Here is a 23326-nt window from a genome sequence, read left to right as displayed (position 1 = left end):
CAGATAATTCAGTGACTGACATCAAGGGCATCGATCCTCTCAATGGGATACGATGACATGCATCAACCAAGTCAGCGAGCCTGACCACCCGATCCCGTTAGTCGCCTCTTACAACATACAACATATTATCAAAACCTAATTCTTAACGTGTTTTGAAAGTGCTAAATGTGTATGCTTAATGGCGATCACAGCTTAAAAGGACAGGACCTTTTATATTATATGTTCTAGATTTTATTTATTGACCCCAGCAGCTACCAGGCGTCCAGTTCCACACCCTCTGCGCATTTAATAAACAGAACTAAGTCTACAAATTTTCCACCATTTTAATACATTTGTTTTCTTGACAAATAATATCGAGTAACTTGACAAAGTTGATATTTTCAGGATTGGCTCAGGTAACGAGGTGAACTTGTTAATTGACAAGATAAGCCAAATGTCATATTTATTGTTTTGTTCTTTTCACAGATCTCGTCGGAAGTACAAGGAGTCAAACAGGCAAACTAAAAGTAGTTAATGCAAAAATATGATTTCACTCAGATGAATACAATACTAAATTTCTACATGCATAATAAAAATGGTAAATGAATTTTACATTCACACTAGGCTTATAGTGACAATGGTCAAATATATTTCTTTTGCAAATTAAGAAGTTGGCGTGGATTAGAACGTCAAATGGAAGCAGTATGCAGGTAGTGGTTTGAACGTCAGTCTAGCCGGAAGGGTCGTGGCAGCTGTTCGATAGGAAACAGCAGGGTTAAATGACATACTCATTCTCACTGGTCAGGCTGCTGGACCGCAGTTTCAAATGAGAAAATGCTTCAGTTATACACGTGACATGTAATAGTGCATGTGGATACGTGTACCATACAAATCAAGACCATGTGTATTGGAAATACATGAATATGTCATGACATATGCTATTGACCTGCACAAGAGATGACTTTACAGATGTATCAATAATGTTCATGCGTATACTGCAGCTGGTAAATATAAAACATCAATAAAAGAGAATAACCAGTTTTGATTATCCGTCGAAACAGATTCTATTTTGGCGCAAAATAGCCTTGCAATTGATGTGGATGGACAACTGAAAATCAGCGATGGCACCACGAGAATTTGTAGCACTACTAAAGCTATATATTTCCACATAACGTAGTCAGTTCTCACATCCGTCTGTTGTGTTAGTTTTGATTAAAATATTTTTGTTTTTGATTACAAAGAGATATCGAAAGTTGAAAAAAAGAAACCAATATCGATTATCTAATGTTTTGTTACTGTTAATCTTTCCCTTTGTTGATGTTTTTGTATCTTATGATTTAACGTAGTACTTGTGAATAGCTTGCGAAATATACCATGGTCATGTACTGACAAAGCAGGCAACGTTGGTGTCTTAGACATTAATACAATGATGCCAGTGCAATATGACCATACATGTACATGTATGTCAAAAAGCTATATGGCAGCTTTGGGATGTATGTGAAATTATAGATAGGTGAGTTATCAACCAAACGCTTTATCCGCGAACGATTATTCGACGGAAATCGCTTCAAATGATTTCTATAAAAGGTCAGATATCCAATTCCACAATATTCCCACGCTAAGCTGTCTTCGTAAGTCTTTCTTAGATAATGAAACAGCATTCGATAGGATATGGCACGATGGATTATTTTACAAACTACATAAACTAGGCATTAAAAGGTAATACTCTCTCTCTCTCTCTCTCTCTCTCTCTCTCTCCCTCACTCTCTCTCTCTCTCTCTCTCTCTCTCTCTCTCTCTCCACTTTGGATCGTTTTGGTGAAATTTCAGCAGACCAAATGTAAGTGAAAATGACAGACGGCGAGCCAAAAGGAACAACTGATTCGATACCTCGCAGCATAACGTCGTGCGTCAATCCAATGGCAGGACCCGTGTCTAAAGGTGTCAAGGTGACCGATACGTCAACCCACGTGTTCTTGAATGCAATCGGCATTATGATGTGGGGTAGAATAGCTGCTATAAAAGGCACTCAAGTGCTTGTGATTGATTGGCATTGAATACTTTGAGATGCTGGGGTGAGATTTGTAAACGACCGATTTAAGGTTATTATTTTAGCACAACGACAATCCCGACATTGCACCATAATAACGCCGGACTATATGTTGCTTGAGTTGTATAGTAGTAGTGACCAAACGAGAAAAAAGATGTTGACCCCACCCAGAACAATGTTGTTAAAACGAATCTGCTCTATATCAATCTACAACAAGGCAGTTCTTTTGATGCAACTGATTGTGATCAGTTCAAATTCGGACCTAACGGTCTTCGCCTGCATTAGCATAGGGAGTGGTGCTGTCAATGTGTTCATAAGTGTTTTCCATAACTGGATCCTTGGTCTTCTCATCAAGAGATATGTAGTTATCTTCAGACTTCTTCTGTAAAGCATCCAGTTGACACTTCAGTCTGAAATATACAGCAATAAGCTAGTAATACACAAGATGATTTGTTACATAGAGAATCTCACCTTAGTGTCTTTTGATATCAAATATATCAACACAAGTTGAAAAAAGTGGGAAAACAACGAGGCTTGCCGAGGAGTTTTTCCACTTTATCAAGGAGTGTTGATATATTTCATATCAAAAGTCACGTGGGTGAGATTATATTTATCATCCAACATCATTCTTCCAGCTTTTTCAGTTTGTAGACAGTAATAAGCAGTGTCTTAAGTGTATAAAGTACTGCTAACAGCTTCAGTAGCAGTACCATTAGTGATGTAATTTGATTGTGACGGCGGTCTGTAAATAATCGAGTCGGGGCCAGACAATCCACTGATTAATATCATGAGCATCGATCCACGTATATGGGATCGATGACATGCATCAACCAAGTCAGTGAGCCTGACCACCCGATCCCGTTAGTCACCTCTTACGGCAAGCATGTTCGCCTTTTACGGCAAGCATGGGTTGCTGAAGACCTATTCTACCCCGGATCTTCACGGGGACTCCTATGTGAGCCAGTTTTGGATGATAAATTCTATCACCACTAGTTGTTTCTTGTTTGTGATGCAGAGAAATGCAATCCTAGTATTCAATATCTATGTAAGGAGAATGTCTGGTACGTCTCTGTGACTTTTTAATCAATCCTAATTGTCTCTTGAATAATTGTCTCAATCAATCAATACAACTGAAGTATCGCCAAATGTACGCTCCACATTCGTACATGTTTGTACGAATTGATACTTTCTTAGAATACTTGACGTACATTGTACATGTACATTATCGTTGTAGGTCTAATCAACTGAAGTTCTGTGTAAAAAATTAAAATGAATTTCATGTTATATTATTGAGTATGAATTCAAAGTAAAACAATAATGAACGACGTATCATCAATATGATAAACAGAATCTGTAAGTTAGAGTTTCTAATGTACAATCATTCACACGGAACCAGTTACTATTGCTCAATATTATGAACCCTCTTTTCATGTTCATGATATTTTACACATTACAAGATCCTTACCTTCTGATGTAAAAGATGGACGTCAACAGAGCGATAACAGCCAAGACGAGAAGTGTTCCGAGTGTTGCTACAACTGGCGCTTCCCGGCTTAAACATCCTGGTGTTGCCGGACACACTGTACAACATTGTTTGTGAAGACAAGTAAATGATTCATATTCCTTAATACATTATGTAGTCTTTACAAATGCCTTGATAGGCTTTACTAAGTTCCTTTCAAAGAGAAGTATTGACTAAACAAACGAGTTTTATAATATTGATTAACCGACAGGATGACTAAGCAAAAATTGTAAAAGTCGACTTCAAAATGTAAAAGACAGTAAATAGATTTTATTATTTTTCCTATTGAATTTAGCGTCCTACCTTGACACAGGGGCTTCATTAAGTTGCCCTGACATCCTTCAGGACACTCCCCACTGGACTTATCACAGGTCAGGGCGTCTTTACACTGACCACATCGGGACATGCAGTCATCCCCGTACATACCATCAACGCATTCTGGCGAGTAGACGACATATATTTTTTTGCTGAATACTTTATTTTTTTGATAAAATTAGCAAGGCTGCAGGGAAAGGAGAGTTGTTATCATGTACAAAGAGTGAACAATTACATCCATCACATCGAAAATGCATCCCACCTTTACAATTGGGTTCTTGAAAGCCTGGCAGACAACCCTGATCGCATGTTCCATTGATTTTGTTACAAGGCAGGTTTCCTTTACACTGGCCACATTCAGACTGACAGTGGTGTCCATGACGACCGTCACTGCAAGCTAAAACAAATAAGAGTTACCATTAACAAAAAGACAAAACGTTTCAGGTTTGTTGACAATAGTAAAGATCAAGTACCTACCCTGTGAACAGACATCTGGCCACCATCCAGGCTGACATCCTCTGGGACAATTCCCTGTCACATTGTCACAGACAAAAGTGCCCAGACAGTGACCACACTGAGATGGACAGTTGACACCGTATCGTCCGTCCGGGCATGCTGTAGACAGTAACATGAGCAATCGTCACTGAACATAAACTCTTAGCGAGGACAAGCTTTGATTAGGCCGTGAGTCACACAGGTACAAATGTGTACATTTTGTGAGCATGAGACAACATCAAATCATGTCAGGCACATATTGTCCATTACTATGGTCAAGTACATGTCAACCATTTAGTTCAGGTTCCTATATACATGTAGGCAGATTTAATGATTGTTTAATGTTTCTACTATTTTACAATAGAACTTTTCATGTAAATTACAGGTATTGACTAAGGACACAAATGCTAAAGAGTTCGTTTCCAAACTAAAGAAGATGTATCCATTGTTCAGTTAAATTACCTAACATAATCTCAGTAGGTTCATATCCTAATTGCATGTATACGCCACTTCGTTTCGTTTCTTTTGTTAAAAACGGAGATGCATTAACTCTTATGCACATTTTCACTTATAAATTGAAACATTACTGGGGTTGAGGAGCAGTTGTTCATGTGGCACTCTCGATGCGTTATCAACGACGAATCAGTGCATTTTGAATATGTCTCCTACTTTTCCTGTTGAATAGCGAGAGATAAAAACGAAATACTTTAAAACATGATCATTTCATTGTATCTTTTAATTACAGCCTGACTTACCTTGATTACACCTGTCACTGATCCATCCTGCTGCACATCCCCTAGGACATGTTCCATTTGTTTTGATGCAAACATCGCCATCCAGACAGTTGCCACACTGGACGCCACAGTCCGGACCATAGTAACCATTTGGACATGCTGTTGACATGAAAGATTTATAACTTTATATATTAATCTCTGTGGATCACTGTGGACCTAAAATGAAATAATGCATTTCATTAAAGACAAAATTAAATTAAACACATAGACATTCATAAATCTAGCTATAATTTTAGGTACGTTTTTTTCCCGAAAATAACTTCCATTGAATTCTCGAGTCGAAACAGAAACCTAACGTTATGTATAAGAGTTCAATTTGAAGAACACTAATTGTAGATCATAGATGCCAAACATAAACAATATTTAGTCAGCTGTTTGTCGGCATCGATCTGAAAACACAGAAACACTCTTCAATGATCTGAACATCACAAATGGATGTTTATTTATCATAAATCATTATCTAATATGAAATACATTATAGCTGGACAAAGAGAACATGTTGACATATTGAATTATTTGTGTAATATGTCACTGCATGTATAAATATTGTTGATTCTTTCGTTGAACATATGTGTCCATCCTGCAGCACATCCTCTAGGACATGTTCCTGTTGATTTGTTACACACATCCAGACAGTTTCAACACTGGGACGCATAGCTGATACCATATTTCGCATCGTGCCATGATGTGCAGAGAAAACCGACCAGTTTGACATTAACATGATTATGTGTAAATGACAACGAGATGATTGATACATAGTGTTTAACCCAAGCAAACACGTGCTGTGGTTAAATGTATCACCAATAACACCTATTCTGACGTCCACGTAGCCCCAGATTTCACCACAAGGACTGGAGGATGAATTGGATAGTATGACCCGCAAAATCTAACAACCATCAGAAACGAACATCTAGCAATTTGGTACAGTGTTTCCGTTGAAAACGCATATGACAAGCTATGTATTTTCACTTGGATCATTGCTGTGGGGACAATAACGAAAAGAACTCTTGTATGAAACGTTTTTTGAAGAAGGCTTTGGATCCCAAAATTCAACTTGCCACTAAAGATTTCAAAGAGCACCAAACAACGCTTGCTCAAAAGTTGTTTAGTCAGGGTTAAAGCAGTCAATGGCTTATTAAAGTAAGTTGATGCGGTTTGCACGTCAAACGAAAGAAGTGTACTCACGTTGAAGACAGGTGTCAGTTAACCACCCTGCTGCACATCCCCCTGGACAGTAGCCTGTGGCCTTGTTACAATAGGCAGCGTTGCGGCAGTTTCCACACTTGGAGGTGCAGTTTCCAAAGAAACCGTCTGGACATACTGTACATGATTGTAAAGAAATCAATCGGTCAGCTGTATCATATATTAGACACAACAATTACATTAATGCAGTATATCATTTCATATTTATGATGATATATCCTAGAAACATCATAAGTACATACTAAGTAGGCAAATGTTAGCACCAAATGCCTTGCACTTACCAAATATTTCCACACTTTGGAAGTACTTATCAGAACTGGCGTAAATTAGTTAATTAGTAATGGATTATAGGCTGAACTTCATAAGGTTAAAGGGGCACATGAAGGTTAAATATCATGAAAGGGTCAGCAATAAGAAAGTGTCACTTATGGAATATACAATGCACGTTCACTTTTGTCCTTTTTCCAAGACACCGCTCCCTGCTTATTTTACTGACTTGCCACAGCAAAACAGTTTGCTCAATTGACTCAAGGTTTTGTGGATATACCTCTATGACATCATGTAAATCACAAAGAAAGATTATTATTACGCAATTCCGTGTATGTGAGGCTCGGAACCTGTACCTGATTGGCAATGTATTCCCATGTACCCTGGAGCACATCCACTTAGACACTGTCCGGTGATCTTGTCACACACTTCTGTGTTTTGTAAACAGTGACACCGTTTGTCACACTCCTCATCAAACCAGCCGTCACTGCAAACTGAATATGAACATGATAAAAACACATACATCAGAAGCCTATTAAAATCATATTTCATGATTCATGAATAACAAAACGGGAAGACAATCTGCCATTAAAATGGGATAAAGGTCTTTTCTACTTTTTCCTTACGAACGCTTATTTGGAGACCTAGTTTATGTAATGTCATTTACACAAATAACCTCGTGCGAAGGTTCTTCGATGCCGCAAGAAGTTGCTAATCGGGATATTGAACGTTTGGTCTGTCCACAATTGTCTCACCAAATACTTGAAAATGTGTAACCAGGCTAACTTCTAACTGGATATTTCTCACACATTAATCTAATTTGTGAAAGCCAGTATGAAACAAATTTGTTTAAGTGGGAGGTTAGGCACCCTACCACAGTTCAGTGGATTTGCCTCCCTTACACCGGTGATGTTGGTAATCGTAAACCAATCACGTGACGCAAGTGACTGCATCAAGCCTCTTTCCGCGTACACCAGCAAGCAGCCAAACGCGAATCTCATAGGCAACATATTATTTATCGTCTTAGTGTAATATCATATCCGTACGTTTGGTGAGAAGAACGATGTCAGGTCGGAGATCGAGGAAGCGGAAAATCCAAGCACCCAGTGAGCGGAGATCGTCGCGGAAATCGGCTCGAGTCAACAAATCAACGAATCGAAGTTCTCAGCCCGGCGATGCACACAACATGGCGTCAACTACCGTCCCCTGGTCATCGCAACCCGTCGACGCGAGGAATGGATCAGGTGATGTATTACCTCATGTTTTCAATAATGATGCACGGTTTCATGTAGTGATAGGCTTAGATATCAAAACTATCCCACTAGTACAGTCAGTAAATCACAACACACACGCTCTCGCATCTGTTGCCATTGACAACGATACCCTTTACATGCCTAATGCTAAGATTGCATGCAGTGGTGACAAAATGGTTGTTTTGTCACCTGACAATGTTGGTTCTTTCATCCCCCAACCAATAAGGGATAAAATACACAATGGGGAATATGTAGATCTGGCCACCCTCATTAAGGGATTGGATAGCAAAGTATGGATGGCACTGTCAGAGTAAACTCAATGGGTCAATTGGAAATGTCACGCCAGTCGAAGGACATACAGTCAGTGGAAGAGTGGACAACAGCCTTTATCATATTTGTCAGCATATACCTGGAGAAATTCCCCGAAAGCCAGTAGCAAATGCTTAAATATTTGCACACAATTAGATTGGCCGTCAGCAGGGGCCAGGGTTGGCAAAATTATGATAAACAGTTTAGGTTGCGCATGAATAGATCCACAGACAAGGCATGGGGCACAATCAACGCGGAATTGTGGATGTTATACATGAATGTCACTCCTCAACCTGTGAACCGCAGTTTCACAACTTTCAAGCAGCCTTCACAATCTCCAACTGCAAACACCTTAAAAGTTGTTTTTTGCTGGGATTTCAATGACCCTGGTAAATTGTGTCACAGGCAACATTGCTGTTTTCCTCATGTTTGTTATCAGCGTGGTGGGAGCCACCCATTCCCTTAGTGCCGATTAAACCAATCAGTTAGAGGATATCAACCAACCCCAGAGGTTAATACATTTCAGTTTCGCAACAGACACCTCCCAAAACGTGCAAGCATTGGGCCACTCACCTATCAAAGTAGATAAGCTATTGGCATACCCGGAGTCTACCCTACCCTAATTTTCCACCTTATTGCAGTGGATAGTTCAAACAAAGTTAAATTCTCAAGGTGAGTTAATGCAAAACTCGGATGACAACCCATGCGGAGGATCTGGAAGAGATAAGTCTGAATGTCAGTTAGTCCTGTCAACATTATTAGCAACTTGCGACCAACTCGGAATCCCTATAGCCAGTCACAAGACAGTAACACCAACAACATTAATCAGCTTCCATGGATTTCAGCTGGACACAGTCAGAATGGAGTTAACCATACCAGCAGACAAAATACAGGATGCTAACGATAAACTCAGATTTGTCATGTCAAAATCCACAGCAACCAAACAGGAAGTCGAAAGTCTCATTGGTTCACTAAATTACATAGGTAGGCCTATTTCCATCGGCAGGGGCTTCCTACGGAGATCCATTGATTAGATTTGTGGTATAAGAAGCCCCATCATAAATATAGCGTTACAAGGAATTTGAAAGATGATTTTCAGATTTGGCTTTCATTCCTGGACAATCATAATGGAACGTCATTATTCCTGGATAAATGCTGGATTACCAATGAAGCATTACACCTCTACACAGACAGTGCATCAGGAGAGTCATGTGGGTTTGGAGCGTACATTCCTTTGCTTTAATTCAAGCATCAGTCTCGAGCAATACTCAACACACCTATGCATCTGCATTAAGGTCATTTGACAAATGATTTGGCCTGTGCCGGTAGATGATATTTTATGTTACATAGCCAGTATGAATAGGAAGGAAGGAACTATAGTTCAACATCTCTCAGCTCTTGGCAGACATCACAAAATTAATAGCTGATCTGATCCTACTGTAAACTTTTTAGTTCGCAAATGCATGCAGGGATACAGAAATACAGCAGCTCTGGTGTCGACGCCTGATGCAAAACACCCAATCAAAATTGACATGTTGAAGAGGCTGCCTAGTGCCCTCCATGCTATTTGTACATCAGGTTACGAAACTTGTTTATTTACTGCCATGTTTAACTTGGCATTTTTTGCAATCCTACAGATTGGTGAGATAGCGCATGTGACCAAGATGAATCAGGACAACACTTTTAAACTGGCAAATGTCGGTATCATTGCAAAGGCAGTGCACGCTAAGATTTGCTTTTCAAAGAATGATCAACATGGCAAAGGCACAACTCTGATAATCCCTGCTAAGTCTGATCCTACAATTTGCCCAGTCAGGTCATTAAGTGCATATCTGTCTTTACGCTCAGCCCAACCAGGCCAGTTCTTCATCCATATGAATGGTAAAGCCGCCACCAGATATAAGTTCTCCGCAGTATTCCGGAAAGCCTTACAGTTCCTCAACTTTCACATACAAAACTACAACACACACTCTTTCAGGATTGGAGCCGCTGCATATGCAGCAACACAGGGAATACCACTTGAGCTACTGCACATGGGGCAGATGGAAATCTGCTGCATACGCTTAGAACATTCTCATCAATATGTTGTAACAACTCATTTTTGACAGAAATATGGCTTGTCGGCTCCAGCCTTATCTACTGAGCTCACCGGAGAGCAGTTGCAAGGCCAATGGGATTGGACCTGGGTCTGCAGAAGTATGGACTCAGCTTAACATGGTACGGGAGTAGGGAAATGAAGTGGAAATCATTGTTGCCATTTCTACAGCAAAAACTAAGGCTCAGTCCTCCACCAACATGACTCCTCCTTCATTTGGGAGGTAACGAACTTGGGGACGTGCCAACGACAGTATTATTACTAACTGTGAGACGGGATCTTACAAAAATTCATCACATGATGCCCCTCACACAAGTCATATGGTCAGATGTTCTGCAGAGGGTCACATGGCGGGGTATACCAGACGGTAGAGTAATGGAGTGCAAGAGGAAAAGATTTAATAGATTTGGTAGGAAAGGTGTACTAGACCTTGGAGACCGCGTTCTCGGGCACAATGAAATTAACATAGCAGACATGGGTTTGTTCAGACAGGATTGTGTCCACCTGTCGGGCAATGAGATTTTCGTGAACGCATTGCAGGGGGGTCTTGAGTTATTTGCGGTTTTGTCCTCATCCAGGCGTTCATTTCAAAACTAGTGTCGTTTGTATTCAGTCCTTATGCTAAATCCTCAGGGGAATGAGCTTGCTATAAACCAAGCTCGTGGCAGGCAACTAAATTTTCTCATTAACAGTCATTAACTGTAAGTAAGTTCAGCTTCAACATGCTAACTGCACCTCATGTAGTGTACCCAAACCACAGAGGATGACAGTGTATGTAATGACACAGGATGGCCTGCAGCTCATGCCTCACGTTGTGTTTAGCCACAGAGGATGAACTGAACTGTCATCTCTATTCCGGCCCATTTGGTAATGTGTATATTCCGGCCCATTTGGTCATGATGTTTATATTCCGGCCCATTTGGTCATGGTTTGGTAGTTACTCCATTGCGTCACGATGTGTACCCAGCTTAACCTCGGACGCAAGCAATGTAACTGCATTTCTGTGTACTGTGTAACACTGCTTGTCGCGACTTCCGCCTGTATTGTTATGTAATAAAACTGCGCCCGTGTTTTGACACTGAAGCATCGTGTTATCTTTTGTATTCTTTCATTCACACTTAAACATGCTGTGATACTACTTAATAATTATCCCAAGCAACGTTAAACCCCATATGTTTCGCTCACACGATCAATGGTGTAATTAAACCTACCAAATATCTGCACCTCGCATAGCGTGAGAAAAATGCTTGTCTGTATGGTGAGTGTGTTTCCTGTCAGTGGTTGTTGACATCTGACGTCAGCTATAGCAGGCGGATACATAGTGGTTTGCCACTGGTCGCATAGCTGTTCACCGACGAATATCTTCATGCCTTGGTTTCTCTCTGGATCGGCTTCAATGGGAAAATGTGCAATGCTTTGAGGGTCAGGTGTTGTTTAATCACCAGATCGTTTAGCGCCATATTAAATGGAACAGCAAACTCTGTCATGCACGAACACAATTCCTAAAAGACATACAATGTTACCTGAGATATGAATGACCATACCCGATGACCCCAACGTAGCTATACTGACCTGATAATAAGCAGTACAAGGAACATACGCCATCGATACATTTAATTTTGTTAATAACTTTTTTTTATGTGAAGTTATGTGTTGTTCAACATGCTACATTTTATTGATCAGTTTCGTATGAAATGAAAATATTGATATTTTGCTACGAATACTCACTGTCATTACGTAGATACAGCTTGATGCGTTGTATCCTGTCTGTGTTGGAGGTGTTCAGGTACACTGTCCATGTTTGGACTCCCCCGTTTGTATGTGTACATGTCAATGGTTTACTATAGAAGTCGTTGGTAGCTCTGCCATCTACAGCATATTTGGCCTCGAAACGGTGTGATTTATTCCCTGTCAGTTGATTGTTTTCTCTGTATGTACTGCTCTGGTTGGCACTTCTTCCTAAAGCAATATTTTCTGAAGAGAGAGAAACCATGTGCAACAACATGTACACATCAGAAATGGTGGACACAGTGCCAGAAGGTTCATGTGTGGCCGTGCACATTATTATAACACTTATAAAGATGCTACAGATCCAACAAGGACAATGATTTCTCCAGTGATTGGTTAAATTTAAACCGGAACGGGTACAATCACCTTGCTCGTGTACTGGTCTGCATAACAGGAAGGCAAAGACAAATGCAAATCCCGAAAACTCACGTCTCTGGCAGTAGGAACCAAACCATCCCTGTTGACATCTGTCTTGACTGCCGACCTGGCTACAGGGTGTAGACGGGAACAGGGAACAGGCAGTCACAGTGTCACAGTGGCACTCGGCATCTAAAGAGATGTTTCGTATTTTGTACAATGTAGAGACTATTTCATATCAAAGAAACAGGAGAGAATGGAGAGGGAATAGATGTTTTTCGTGATCCTGTCAGTGTACGAATATCTACATTTACACATAAAATAGATAATTGATAATGTAGATGTAGATTCACCTTCCTTTTTCATATCAAGACTACCCAGCCAGGGTGACAATTACCATATAAAACATAGCATTACATGCATAGTTGATACGAAAGATAATATGTAAATAACATCATTAAACATTATACCTACCAGTGAGTGTCCCAGTCATGGAGATCAACAGCACCCCAGACAATAACCATGCCATTTCGTCTCAGGTCTGTGTATTGGGAGAATGGTAAAACGAAATAGAGACTTGCGTTCATTCTACAACTATTCATATTTCATTTACCGACATGCATGAATACAAACCACACATACTTATAGAGGACATGCTACGTGCCTATAACACATTCTACTTTCAACTGGGAAGACCTTTGTAGCTGGGAATCTCACAAATATTTACTTACTGCCAAATTTCCCATTAAGCGAATATCTTGCCAAGCTTGCCCTGACATTTGTTACAACCATGTTTCTCGATCCCATCGAAACAATGTCTCAGTAAAAACTAACCTGCCGGAAACATTATAAATGTACATGACTTTGGGTGCCTGGAGCAAGTTCTACCTGTCGAGAGGGTCTAGAACAGGCCTATAACATATCTCTATGCCGGAAACGTTCACCCAGTTTCCGTGTGGTGAGATATTAGCACATTTGGACAGTATGAACATATTCAGTTAGGTGGAAAACTCATAGAAAAGAAGTATGGTTCACAACGTTGTGGGTTTCAATTTTAACAATATCTGCATGTTTTCATGTGCAAATCTATTTCATTATAAAATGAAATTGCAATATTATAGCTGTTACTTTGAAAAGATTAAATTATGAAAAAGTATTGATAACCTTTACCACTGTAGATACATCAATGTCAACAGTACCATGTTGTTTTTTTCATAATGTTTGTTTTTAACTCTTATATCACATACATATTTCATTTTAAATGTGCCATATTCTCATTCCTGCTTCTAAAGGTACCACATGTAAATTACAATTAGTTTCATCTTCTGATACAAGATGTTTTTCATGTTTTGAACTAAGAATAATTATTATTTTTACCTCAACATTTATGCGACCTATAACTTAAAACTCATTCATGGATTCTTTTAGAACTGGGGATACACATTATCTACCAAACGAAGAGGTGCAGTTCAAAGTTTGATGTCGATAAGTGTATTTTCTGAAACAATATTGCATTTTGCATGTTTTGAACTTAGAAATAAGTGTCGGTTCGGGGTATTAGTGAGCCCTGTTCACCTTTGGCCTTGTATATTTTTTAGATATATATATGACGAACTGTATTCTTTTGATACTTTAATATAAACTGCAAGGAAATGGCACTTTATGTTTTTTCCTTCAATTCGAGACATTCATTTCCTTTTCAGTAAAACAGGGGCTGGTTTTGATTAATTTCAGACTCCCGCATCCCTCTCCCACCCATCTCTAAGGTTGTATGTTATGTTTGTCCCGTCGGATCGTGGTACTAGATGTCAAAAGTATGACGGTGTGTCATATTGTAATATATTTTAAAAAATAAACACAATTTGCGTTTTCTCCTTAAACATGAAAAGGTCCGGTAGCGATCCCTGTGGTACACAAGCTGTTACTTTAGTGTCAGAGAGATTGTTAGCGAATTGTTAAGAAATCAGTCAGCCACTCCAGTTATCGTTAACTTTCAATTTATAAATAAGCCAACAATGCCATAATGACTGCATGGATCGGCAAAATCAAAACAAAGCATTTGAACTATAGCTTCAGGTATACCGACGGTCTGTTGTCGTGGTATAACTGTCAAATATCCAATTTCAACTGATTTACCCGTCTGAATCTGAAATAAAAGACACCAGTGAAACTGGCTCAGCACTTTGATATTTTGATCCATGCATAAAGATTCAGAGTGACAAAACACTATCGACAAGTATGTATGACAAGAGGGATGACATTAAATTTCTGATAGTAAGCTTTCATTTTATGTCAGGCAATATTCCAGCCTTTGGTGTCTTGATTTGACATTCGTTTAGGTACAGCTGAGAAGGCCCTTTCTGTGACGGTTCAAAGAGCGTCACACGCGTCGTACGTCTCTTGCTCCAAAGTTGTTTGATCAGGGTTACAACTTGAAAGGCTTAAGTTTTCTATGTGTTTTGTGGTAGACATGTGCGGGGCATTTCCAAATTTGACACAGCAATGCCAAAATGATGTCCGTTACAATTCCGCATTATAAATGGCACCACATGTTCTCTTGTGTTTCAGGTGAATGATTAACTTGCATTTGCATGTGTTTGTGACGGTGCCATGAGTGGGGCAGTGTTGTGTATCTCAAACCGATTCGTAGGTTTCAGCATATAACAGTTAACAGTTCAAGCAGTGATCAAAAACATAGAGCGAAGCATTCTCAGGAATGGTTTTACGAGGAAACATGTTACACTCATGTAATAACCCAGATGGAATCCGGATATGAACCCAATTGAAAATATTTGGGGAATCGTGAAGGACAATATCGATCACTGAAGTGTCAAGACCTATATCTGATATGAAAACAGAGCTGGTGAGATATTGGGAAAGCATGACTCTTGCTTTTCTAACTTCCTTGACAGGCAGAATGCCTCGCCACATTAAAACCTGTATTTGGAAGAGTGGTTGTCTGACAAAATATTGAAAAGTAGCTGTTTTTGTTGCTTTGGGTAAGCAGTGTTTTCTTGGAAAAAAACATGTATCTTGGTCTATGACATAATACATCTATAATTTATATTCTCAATCATTTCTCGCCAAACTATAACAATATTTTGTGTACATAATCACATACAACTGAGTAATATGCAAGTTATCGGATATCATCGCAGACAGGATCTACATGTTAATCACATGAGGAGATAAAACTCCCATATATACCAGAAGTGAGGCGTGGTGAAAAGGGGATTTCATCTCCCGTTCGAGATAATTGAATTTATATGGCACGCGCGTGCGTGCGTTTGCGTGTGTGTGTGTGTGTGTGTGTGTGTGTGTGTGTGTGTGTGTGTGTGTGTGTGTGTGTGTGTGTGTGCGTGCGCGCGTGCGTGTGTGTGTGTGTGTGTGTGTTTGTTTGTGTTTGTGTTTGTGTTTGTGTGTGTGTGTGTGGCTGCTTGTACTAGACCGGACTAATGCCGATTTTATAGTGCTTGCCCACTGAGATACGATGCCTCAGTTGAACAATATACAATAAACCAAGCAGACACAGTATACTGACTCCGAGCCGACCAGTCCTTGTTTTAGCACCTTAATGCCGAGCGCCAGACAGGGTCTCAACAACCACCATCTGTTCATGTCTTTTGGTATGACCCATCCGGGGATCGAACACCCGACCCTCCGCCTTCCGGGCAGCCGCTCCACCACTAAACCACGGAGGCAGTCACCAGCAAGTGAACTGAATCATATGATCGAGGAATTGTGTTTGTGACTTCCCTGCATGATCTGTGCAAACATTGTTTGCTTTTGGCTTGATTGTTAGATAGTCTCTCTAGGGTACACATGTTATCAGGTATTTTAATGATAATCATTGTGTGAGCTTTTTTTCACACAGAATAAAGGTTACAATCTTTTTTTTATTATGTTATCTCCCGTTGCCGCAAATAACACATATATCGGTGTATATGGATATTGTAGTGGAGGCATCAAAAATAGCTCTGAACACGAGTCATTGAATGGAGGTTTGCTAGCCAGGGTTACTACCTTACGGGGTGGTCCTGTCCTGTGCACTTGTGGAGATGTTTTCATACAAGATTGACATTCTGAATCTGAACATCGGCACACGTAAGCTGACAGTGTACAGTCCGTATACTAGTTGACCTAATCAAATTTTACGATTAAAAACCATTAAAATGCCCCGTGCGTTGACGTTCTGTTTGCATTTGAACTGTCAGTGTTATTGCTGGTGGACTGAAAAAATCTTTATCATACACTCACTTTTTCTGCGTCAGTCAGTGTGTTGCAAAGTGAAGATGTTTCGTTATTACGAATGCAATGGTGGGTGCTGCCGGTAACAGGGCGTGCTTATCCTTTTGCTGAACACCGTTTCTCATTTGTAGTGGTCCATCAATGTAATTTTCGCAGCTATGATGTATGATACGTTTATCAATAATACATGTAAATATTATGTACAAAATCTTATTTCAGTATTTTATGGACACTTGTTTCACTTGCATTTTAAAATTTTGCTACAGTTTATTATGGACTTGTTCGAAACTTACATCTTTTCTACGGTCTCATCAATAATATGTGAACGCTTCTAACGACACCATACTCAATCAGCAGTTTAAAAACATAAATTGTTCATTAACATGCTCTTCTGAGATTGTAGGTTTTACTTAGAATGCTGAGGAGATGTGATGTGTTTGTTTGTTTGTTTACGCCACTCTTAGGTCACCGAGTCACCGAGTCTGACTACCCGATCCCTTTAGTCGCCTCTTACGAAATGTGATTTGCCCCAGGACACCACACAAAGGAACAAGACGATGTCCCATGCAAGCGCAGATTTAGACTTAGATTTATTCAATATCTGATGTATCTTTCTGTGTTACATTATTTCACAATTTAACAACATCAAATCTTGGTGCATCTTGAATACTTGTTTGTATTTTTTGTAATGCGAAGTTATCCGAGGAATTCTTGCACCCATAAAAAACATATTATAATGAGGCAAACAGTTACTCCAGGTCAAATGTGACCTCTGAAGCCATCATTACAAGGATTGAATGATGATCAATGTGTATGCTTACAACGTCTATAACATTATTTCTGCTTCATATCTCACTGTTTATTGTTCTATTCTAGCAATCCCAATGAAATTAGAACTGCACAAATGTGGAGATTGTAGATACTATCCCAGTGTTATTGGTTTTCGCTTAAGAAACATTCATAGTTGTCTCTCTGAACGATTTTGGATATTGACTTGTCGCTACACAGAGCTGAAGACTGTCCCACAGAGTTTCGTAATAGATACCCGATTCGGAACACACCGCAATTACAATCCTGAAATAGAAGCTGTTATGTTTATGTTTGTAGAGCACAACACAGACTGTTACACACAAGTGATTTCTCGGCTGTGGTGAATCGTATAACAAAAATACACTGTTATAGTGGGAGACTCGTGAGTTGTCCACAAAAAACATACAATTATACGCTGTTTACACTCATGCTGTTTGAAGCAATAGTTTGAAATATGTATATAGATATACTCATGTGTATAACGAGAAAGGAAGATAAATATTAAACAAACGGGTATCCACAAATACCTATGCCTGTCAAAACAATTCACCGTGCCCTGCATACTAAAATAGACTCATAACGAACATAGATAACCCAACGTCCAGTCTCTCAAACGTCAGACGCGTTACAACTACAGTCAGCGAAACGATAATAGCCATGTCATAGTTCATCTCCCTTTAAAACGTACGGTATCGATCACAAATGTATAACATCATGGTAATAAAAGGTACACTATAGAAATCGAGGTGAAACGTTTGATACGCTTGTAGGACACTATAATACTCACCTGTGTGTTCCCACAAAGGAGCAATACAATGAAACACAACCAGGAAGAAAGTTATAGAGTTTTGTAATGGACAATGGCCCAGGGCATGTTTGCATTGACTGATATTTTGTTCAAATTAATATTACATCCTGGATTCCTAGTTTATTTTTTAAAAGTTTTTTTATATGTTATTTATGTGAATCAAAAGGTTTCTGCTGGATTCGCTCTGCTAAGCATATCATTGGTATATAGAAAATCGTCAACTGGTAAACACTGGTGAAAAGTAAAAGCAAGAAAACAAACACAAATGACACTTGATTGTTATGAAGTATATTCTGTGGTCATGAACGATAGTGTGACTTCAAGAGACTTTTAAAGAAAGAAGTGTTGGTTAAGGTATAGTATTAATATTAAGGTCTGTCTCTATCAGAATCTGGATCCAGATCTGGATTCCTAAATACACATACGGCTTCATCCTCCACGATATGAGATTAATTAACGAATTTCATCGAGACTACCTTTTTGCATAAAAAAGTGTAACCTATCGAGTGTCTGGCTCACGTTGAGGTCTGTCAAAACTCTGCCACCTCCATCTCATGTATTGTAATATAATGAGTGTGTGTGTGTGTGTGTGTGTGTGTTTAGTTTAAAGGAATAAACGCCAGGAATGATGCAGGTTAATACAGGTACAAGCCATGAGCAAAGTAAATTGCTGACCCGAATCATAATCAGGGTGTAACTGGGATTGGGAAGTACAGTGTCTCAGGCGGAAGGGAAATCGTGCCTTCTCATTCATATCACGAGGGCACAGAAACTCAACTATGATGAATTTTTCGCTGACATGTTATAATAAAAACGTATTCATTTATGTTTATATTAAATAACAGCAAACGCCTGATTCAATTTGAGGTCGTTTTATTACTCTAGTAGTTTAACCTAGTGGTTAAAGCGTTCGCTCGTCACACCGAAGACCCGGGTTCGATTCCCGACATGGGTACAATGTGTGAAGCCCATTTCTGGTGTCCCCCGACGTGATATTGCTGGAATATTGCTAAAAGCGGAGTAAAACCATACTCACTCACTCACTCACTCACTAATTACTCTGCCCTGCACATATTAAAGTGTGTTATACATTCATGTTGCGAAGCGTAGATCTTCCGCTTGACTGCATACGTGTCAGCTAGCCTGGCGAGAACCTCATACCTGCTCCTTTCGCCGTCGTATTGTGACTTTATCACAATGGGAGTAGAGCCTTGGGTGGCTGGTTGAGATAAATGATGGAGGGTGATGTGACAAAATAGCATTGAGATACTTTCTTTGACAGCTGTGAAGGAAGACTGCTGTTACAATATGGACATATGTTGCAAACACGTACACTAATAAGCACATTTTGTTAGGTTTCATCGCCCTGGTTGATTTGAGTCAGATTATGGGAATGCGTGAAGTGGCAGACATATGATGTCAGTGATCCGCAGGGATCAATGTATAAAATGGACACTGTGCATGCTTGGGGCGATAACAATATTTGTGACAAGTAAGCTCCTTTAAAGCAGGACACTAGGCAACATGTACACCTTTCAGTAATGTGGACGGCACTGCCACCTACAGTGACGACTGCTACAGAGCCTACTGTGCATGTCACGGACTACCGTTTACGTGAAAAAAATATATGTTCAAAGACTGTATAACGTCAATCAAATTACATTATAAATTCATGTATTCCTTGCTTGCTTGTTTGTTTGTTTTAACGCCGCACACAGCAATGTTCGAGCTGTATAATGGCGGTCTGTAAATAATCGAATCTGGACCAGACAATCCAGTGATTAACATCATGAGCATCGATCCACACAATTGGGATATGATGACATGCATCAACCAAGTCAGCGAGTCTGACCATCCGATCCAGTTGGTCGCTCTTTACGACAAGCATAGTCGCCTTTTACGGCAAGCATCTGTTGCTGAAGATCTATTCTGTCTTGAATCTTCACGGGTCATTCATGAATTCATTAAGATACCATTTTGATAGTATTTTGATTTGCGTCCGATTTATCACCACAATCCTTGCTAGTAAAACGATCAGGTATAAACATAATTGCGATGTTTAGATGCTTGTACGCCATGAATAGTTTTAGATCGATGTTATCGGGCAACATCACACGAAGGACCTTTTGTTATCACTGGTGTAGTTTCTAGTTATATATTAAATGCTTTGGGCAAGGGAAGTTAATTGCGTGACAATGGATCAGTATATTTTTCTTTTAACACATTTGTTTGTTCGTCTGTTGTTTAATGCCGCACTCAGCAATATTCCAGCCATATGACGGCGATCTGTAAATAATCGAGTCTGGATCAGATAATTCAGTGAATGACATCAAGGGCATCGATCCTCTCAATTGGATACGATGACATGCATCAACCAATTCAGCGAGCCTGACCACCCGATCCCGTTAGTCGCCTCTTACAACATACAACATATCATCAAAACCTAATTCTTAACGTGTTTTGAAAGTGCTTAATGTGTATGCTTAATGGCGATCACAGCTTAAAAGGACAGAACCTGTTTTATAATATGTTCTAGATTTTATTTATTGACCCCAGCAGCTACCAGGCGTCCAGTTCCACACCCTCTGCGCATTTAATAAACAGAACTAAGTCTACAAATTTTCCACCATTTTAATACATTTGTTTTCTTGACAAATAATATCGAGTAACTTGACAAAGTTGATATTTTCAGGATTGGTTCAGGTAACGAGGTGAACTTGTTAATTGACAAGATAAGCCAAATGTCATATTTGTACAAGGAGTCAAACAGGCAAACTAAAAGTAGTTAATGCGAAAATATGATTTCACTCAGATAAATACAATTCTAAATTTCTACATGAATAATAAAAATGGTACATGAATTTTACATTCACACTAGGCTTATAGTGACAATGGTCAAGTATATTTCTATTGCAAATTAAAAGTTGGCGTGGATTAGAACGTCATATGGAAGCAGTATGCAGGTTGTGGTTTGAACGTCAGTCTAACTGGAAGGGTCGTGGCAGCTGTTCGATAGAAAACAGCAGGGTTAAATGACATACTCATTCTCACTGGTCAGGCTGCTGGACCGCAGTTTCAAATGAGAAAATGTTTCAGTTATACACGTGACATGTAATAGTGCATGTGGATACGTGTATCATACAAATCAAGATCATGTGAATTGGAAATACATGAATATGTCATGACATATGCTATTGACCTGCACAGGAGATGACTTTACAGATGTATCAATAATGTTCATGCGTATACTGCAGCTGGTAAATATAAAACATCATGATCAATAAGAGAATAACCAGTTTTGATTATCCGTCAAAAAAGATTCCATTTTGGCGCAAAAAAAGCCGTGCAATTTATGTGGATTGACAACTGAAAATCAGCGATGGCTCCACGAGAATTTGTAGCACTACTAAAGCTATATATTTCCACATAAAGAAGTCAGTTCTCACATCCGTCTGTTGTGTTTGTTTTGATTAAATATATTTGTTTTTGATTACAAAGAGATATACAAAAGTTGAAAAATGATTTGTGAGTACTTGTGAATAGCTAGCGAAATATACCATGGTTATGTACTGACAAAGCAGGCAACGTTGGTGTCTTAGACATTAATACAATGATGCCAGTGCAATATGACCATACATGTACATGTATGTCAAAAAGCTATATGGCAGCGTTGGGATGTATGTGAAATTATAGATAGGTGAGCTATCAACCAAACGCTTTATCCGCGAACGATTATTCGACGGAAATCGCTTCAAATGATTTCTATAAAAGGTCAGATATCCAATTCCACAATATTCCCACGCTAAGCTGTCTTCGTAAGTCTTTCTTAGATAATGAAGCATTCGATAGGATATGGCACGATGGATTATTTTACAAACTACATAAAAGGTAATACTCTTTTTCTCTCCCCACTTTGGATCGTTTTGGTGAACTTTCACCAAGACCAATTGTAAGTGAAAATGACGGACGGCGAGCCAAAAGGAACAACTAAATTCGATACCTCGCAGCATAACGTCGTGCGTCAAATCCAATGGCAGGACGCGTGTCTAAAGGTGTCAAGGTGACCGATACGTCAACCCACGTGTTCTTGAATGCAATCGGCGTTATGATGTGGGGTAGAATAACTGCTAAAAAAGGGACTCAAGTGCTTGTGATTGATAGGCATTGAATACTTTGAGATGCTGGGGTGAGATTTGTAAACGACCGATTTAACGTTATTTCAGCACAACGGCAATCCCGACATTGCATCATGATAACGCCGGACTATATGTTGCTTGAGTTGTATAGTAGTTAGTGACCAAACGAGAAAAAAGATGTTGACCCCACCCAGAACAATGTTGTTAAAAAGAATCTGCTCAATATTAATCTACAACAAGGCAGTTCTTTTGATGCAACTGATTGTGATCAGTTCAAATTCGGACCTACTGGTCTTCGCCTGCATTAGCATAAGGAGTGGTGCTGTCAATGTGTTCATATGTGTTTTCCATAACTGGATCCTTGGTCTTCTCGTCAAGAGATATGTAGTTATCTTCAGGCTTCTTCTGTAAAGCATCCAGTTGACACTTCAGTCTGAAATATACAGCAATAAGCTGGTATGAATGCAAAGTAAAACAATAATGAACGACGTATCATCAATATGATAAACAGAATCTGTAAGTTAGAGTTTCTAATGTACAATCATTCACACGGAACCAGTTGCTATTGCTCAATATTATGAACCCTCTTTTCATGTTCATGATATTTTATCTTTTACACATTACACGATCCCTACCTTCTGTTGTAAAAGATGGACGTCAACAGAGCGATGACAGCCAAGACGAGAAGTGTACCGAGTGTTGCTACAACTTGCGCTTCCCGGCTTAAACATCCTGGTGTTGCTGGACACACTGTACAACATTGTTTGTGAAGACAAGTAAATGATTCATATTCCTTAATAAATTGTGTAGTGTTTACAATGCCTTGATAGACCTTACTAAGTTCCTTTCAAAAAGAAGAATTGACTAAACAAACTAGTTTTATAATATTGATTAACCG

General features: G+C 39.4%; 1 protein-coding gene across 1 annotated transcript in view; it reads right to left on the bottom strand.

Moving 5' to 3' along the window:
• Window positions 1-23326, bottom strand: part of LOC124116614 — a 153147-nt gene that overhangs the window by 113614 nt on the left and 16207 nt on the right. The window contains exons 13-20 of the mRNA XM_048401552.1: window positions 23064-23178; window positions 22716-22861; window positions 12901-12960; window positions 12499-12618; window positions 12010-12255; window positions 11493-11672; window positions 6981-7118; window positions 6340-6474 (exon numbers count right to left, since the gene is read on the bottom strand). Of these exons, the coding sequence (XP_048257509.1) occupies window positions 6340-6474; window positions 6981-7118; window positions 11493-11672; window positions 12010-12255; window positions 12499-12618; window positions 12901-12960; window positions 22716-22861; window positions 23064-23178 (1140 nt within the window). The remainder of the gene's footprint in view (window positions 1-6339; window positions 6475-6980; window positions 7119-11492; window positions 11673-12009; window positions 12256-12498; window positions 12619-12900; window positions 12961-22715; window positions 22862-23063; window positions 23179-23326) is intronic.

The sequence above is a fragment of the Haliotis rufescens genome, unplaced genomic scaffold (assembly GCF_023055435.1).
Source record: "Haliotis rufescens isolate VD_foot unplaced genomic scaffold, xgHalRufe1.0.p SCAF_22, whole genome shotgun sequence".
In the NCBI taxonomy this organism is placed as follows: Eukaryota; Metazoa; Mollusca; class Gastropoda; order Lepetellida; family Haliotidae; genus Haliotis; species Haliotis rufescens.
This window is presented reverse-complemented; position numbering and strand designations above follow the sequence as displayed.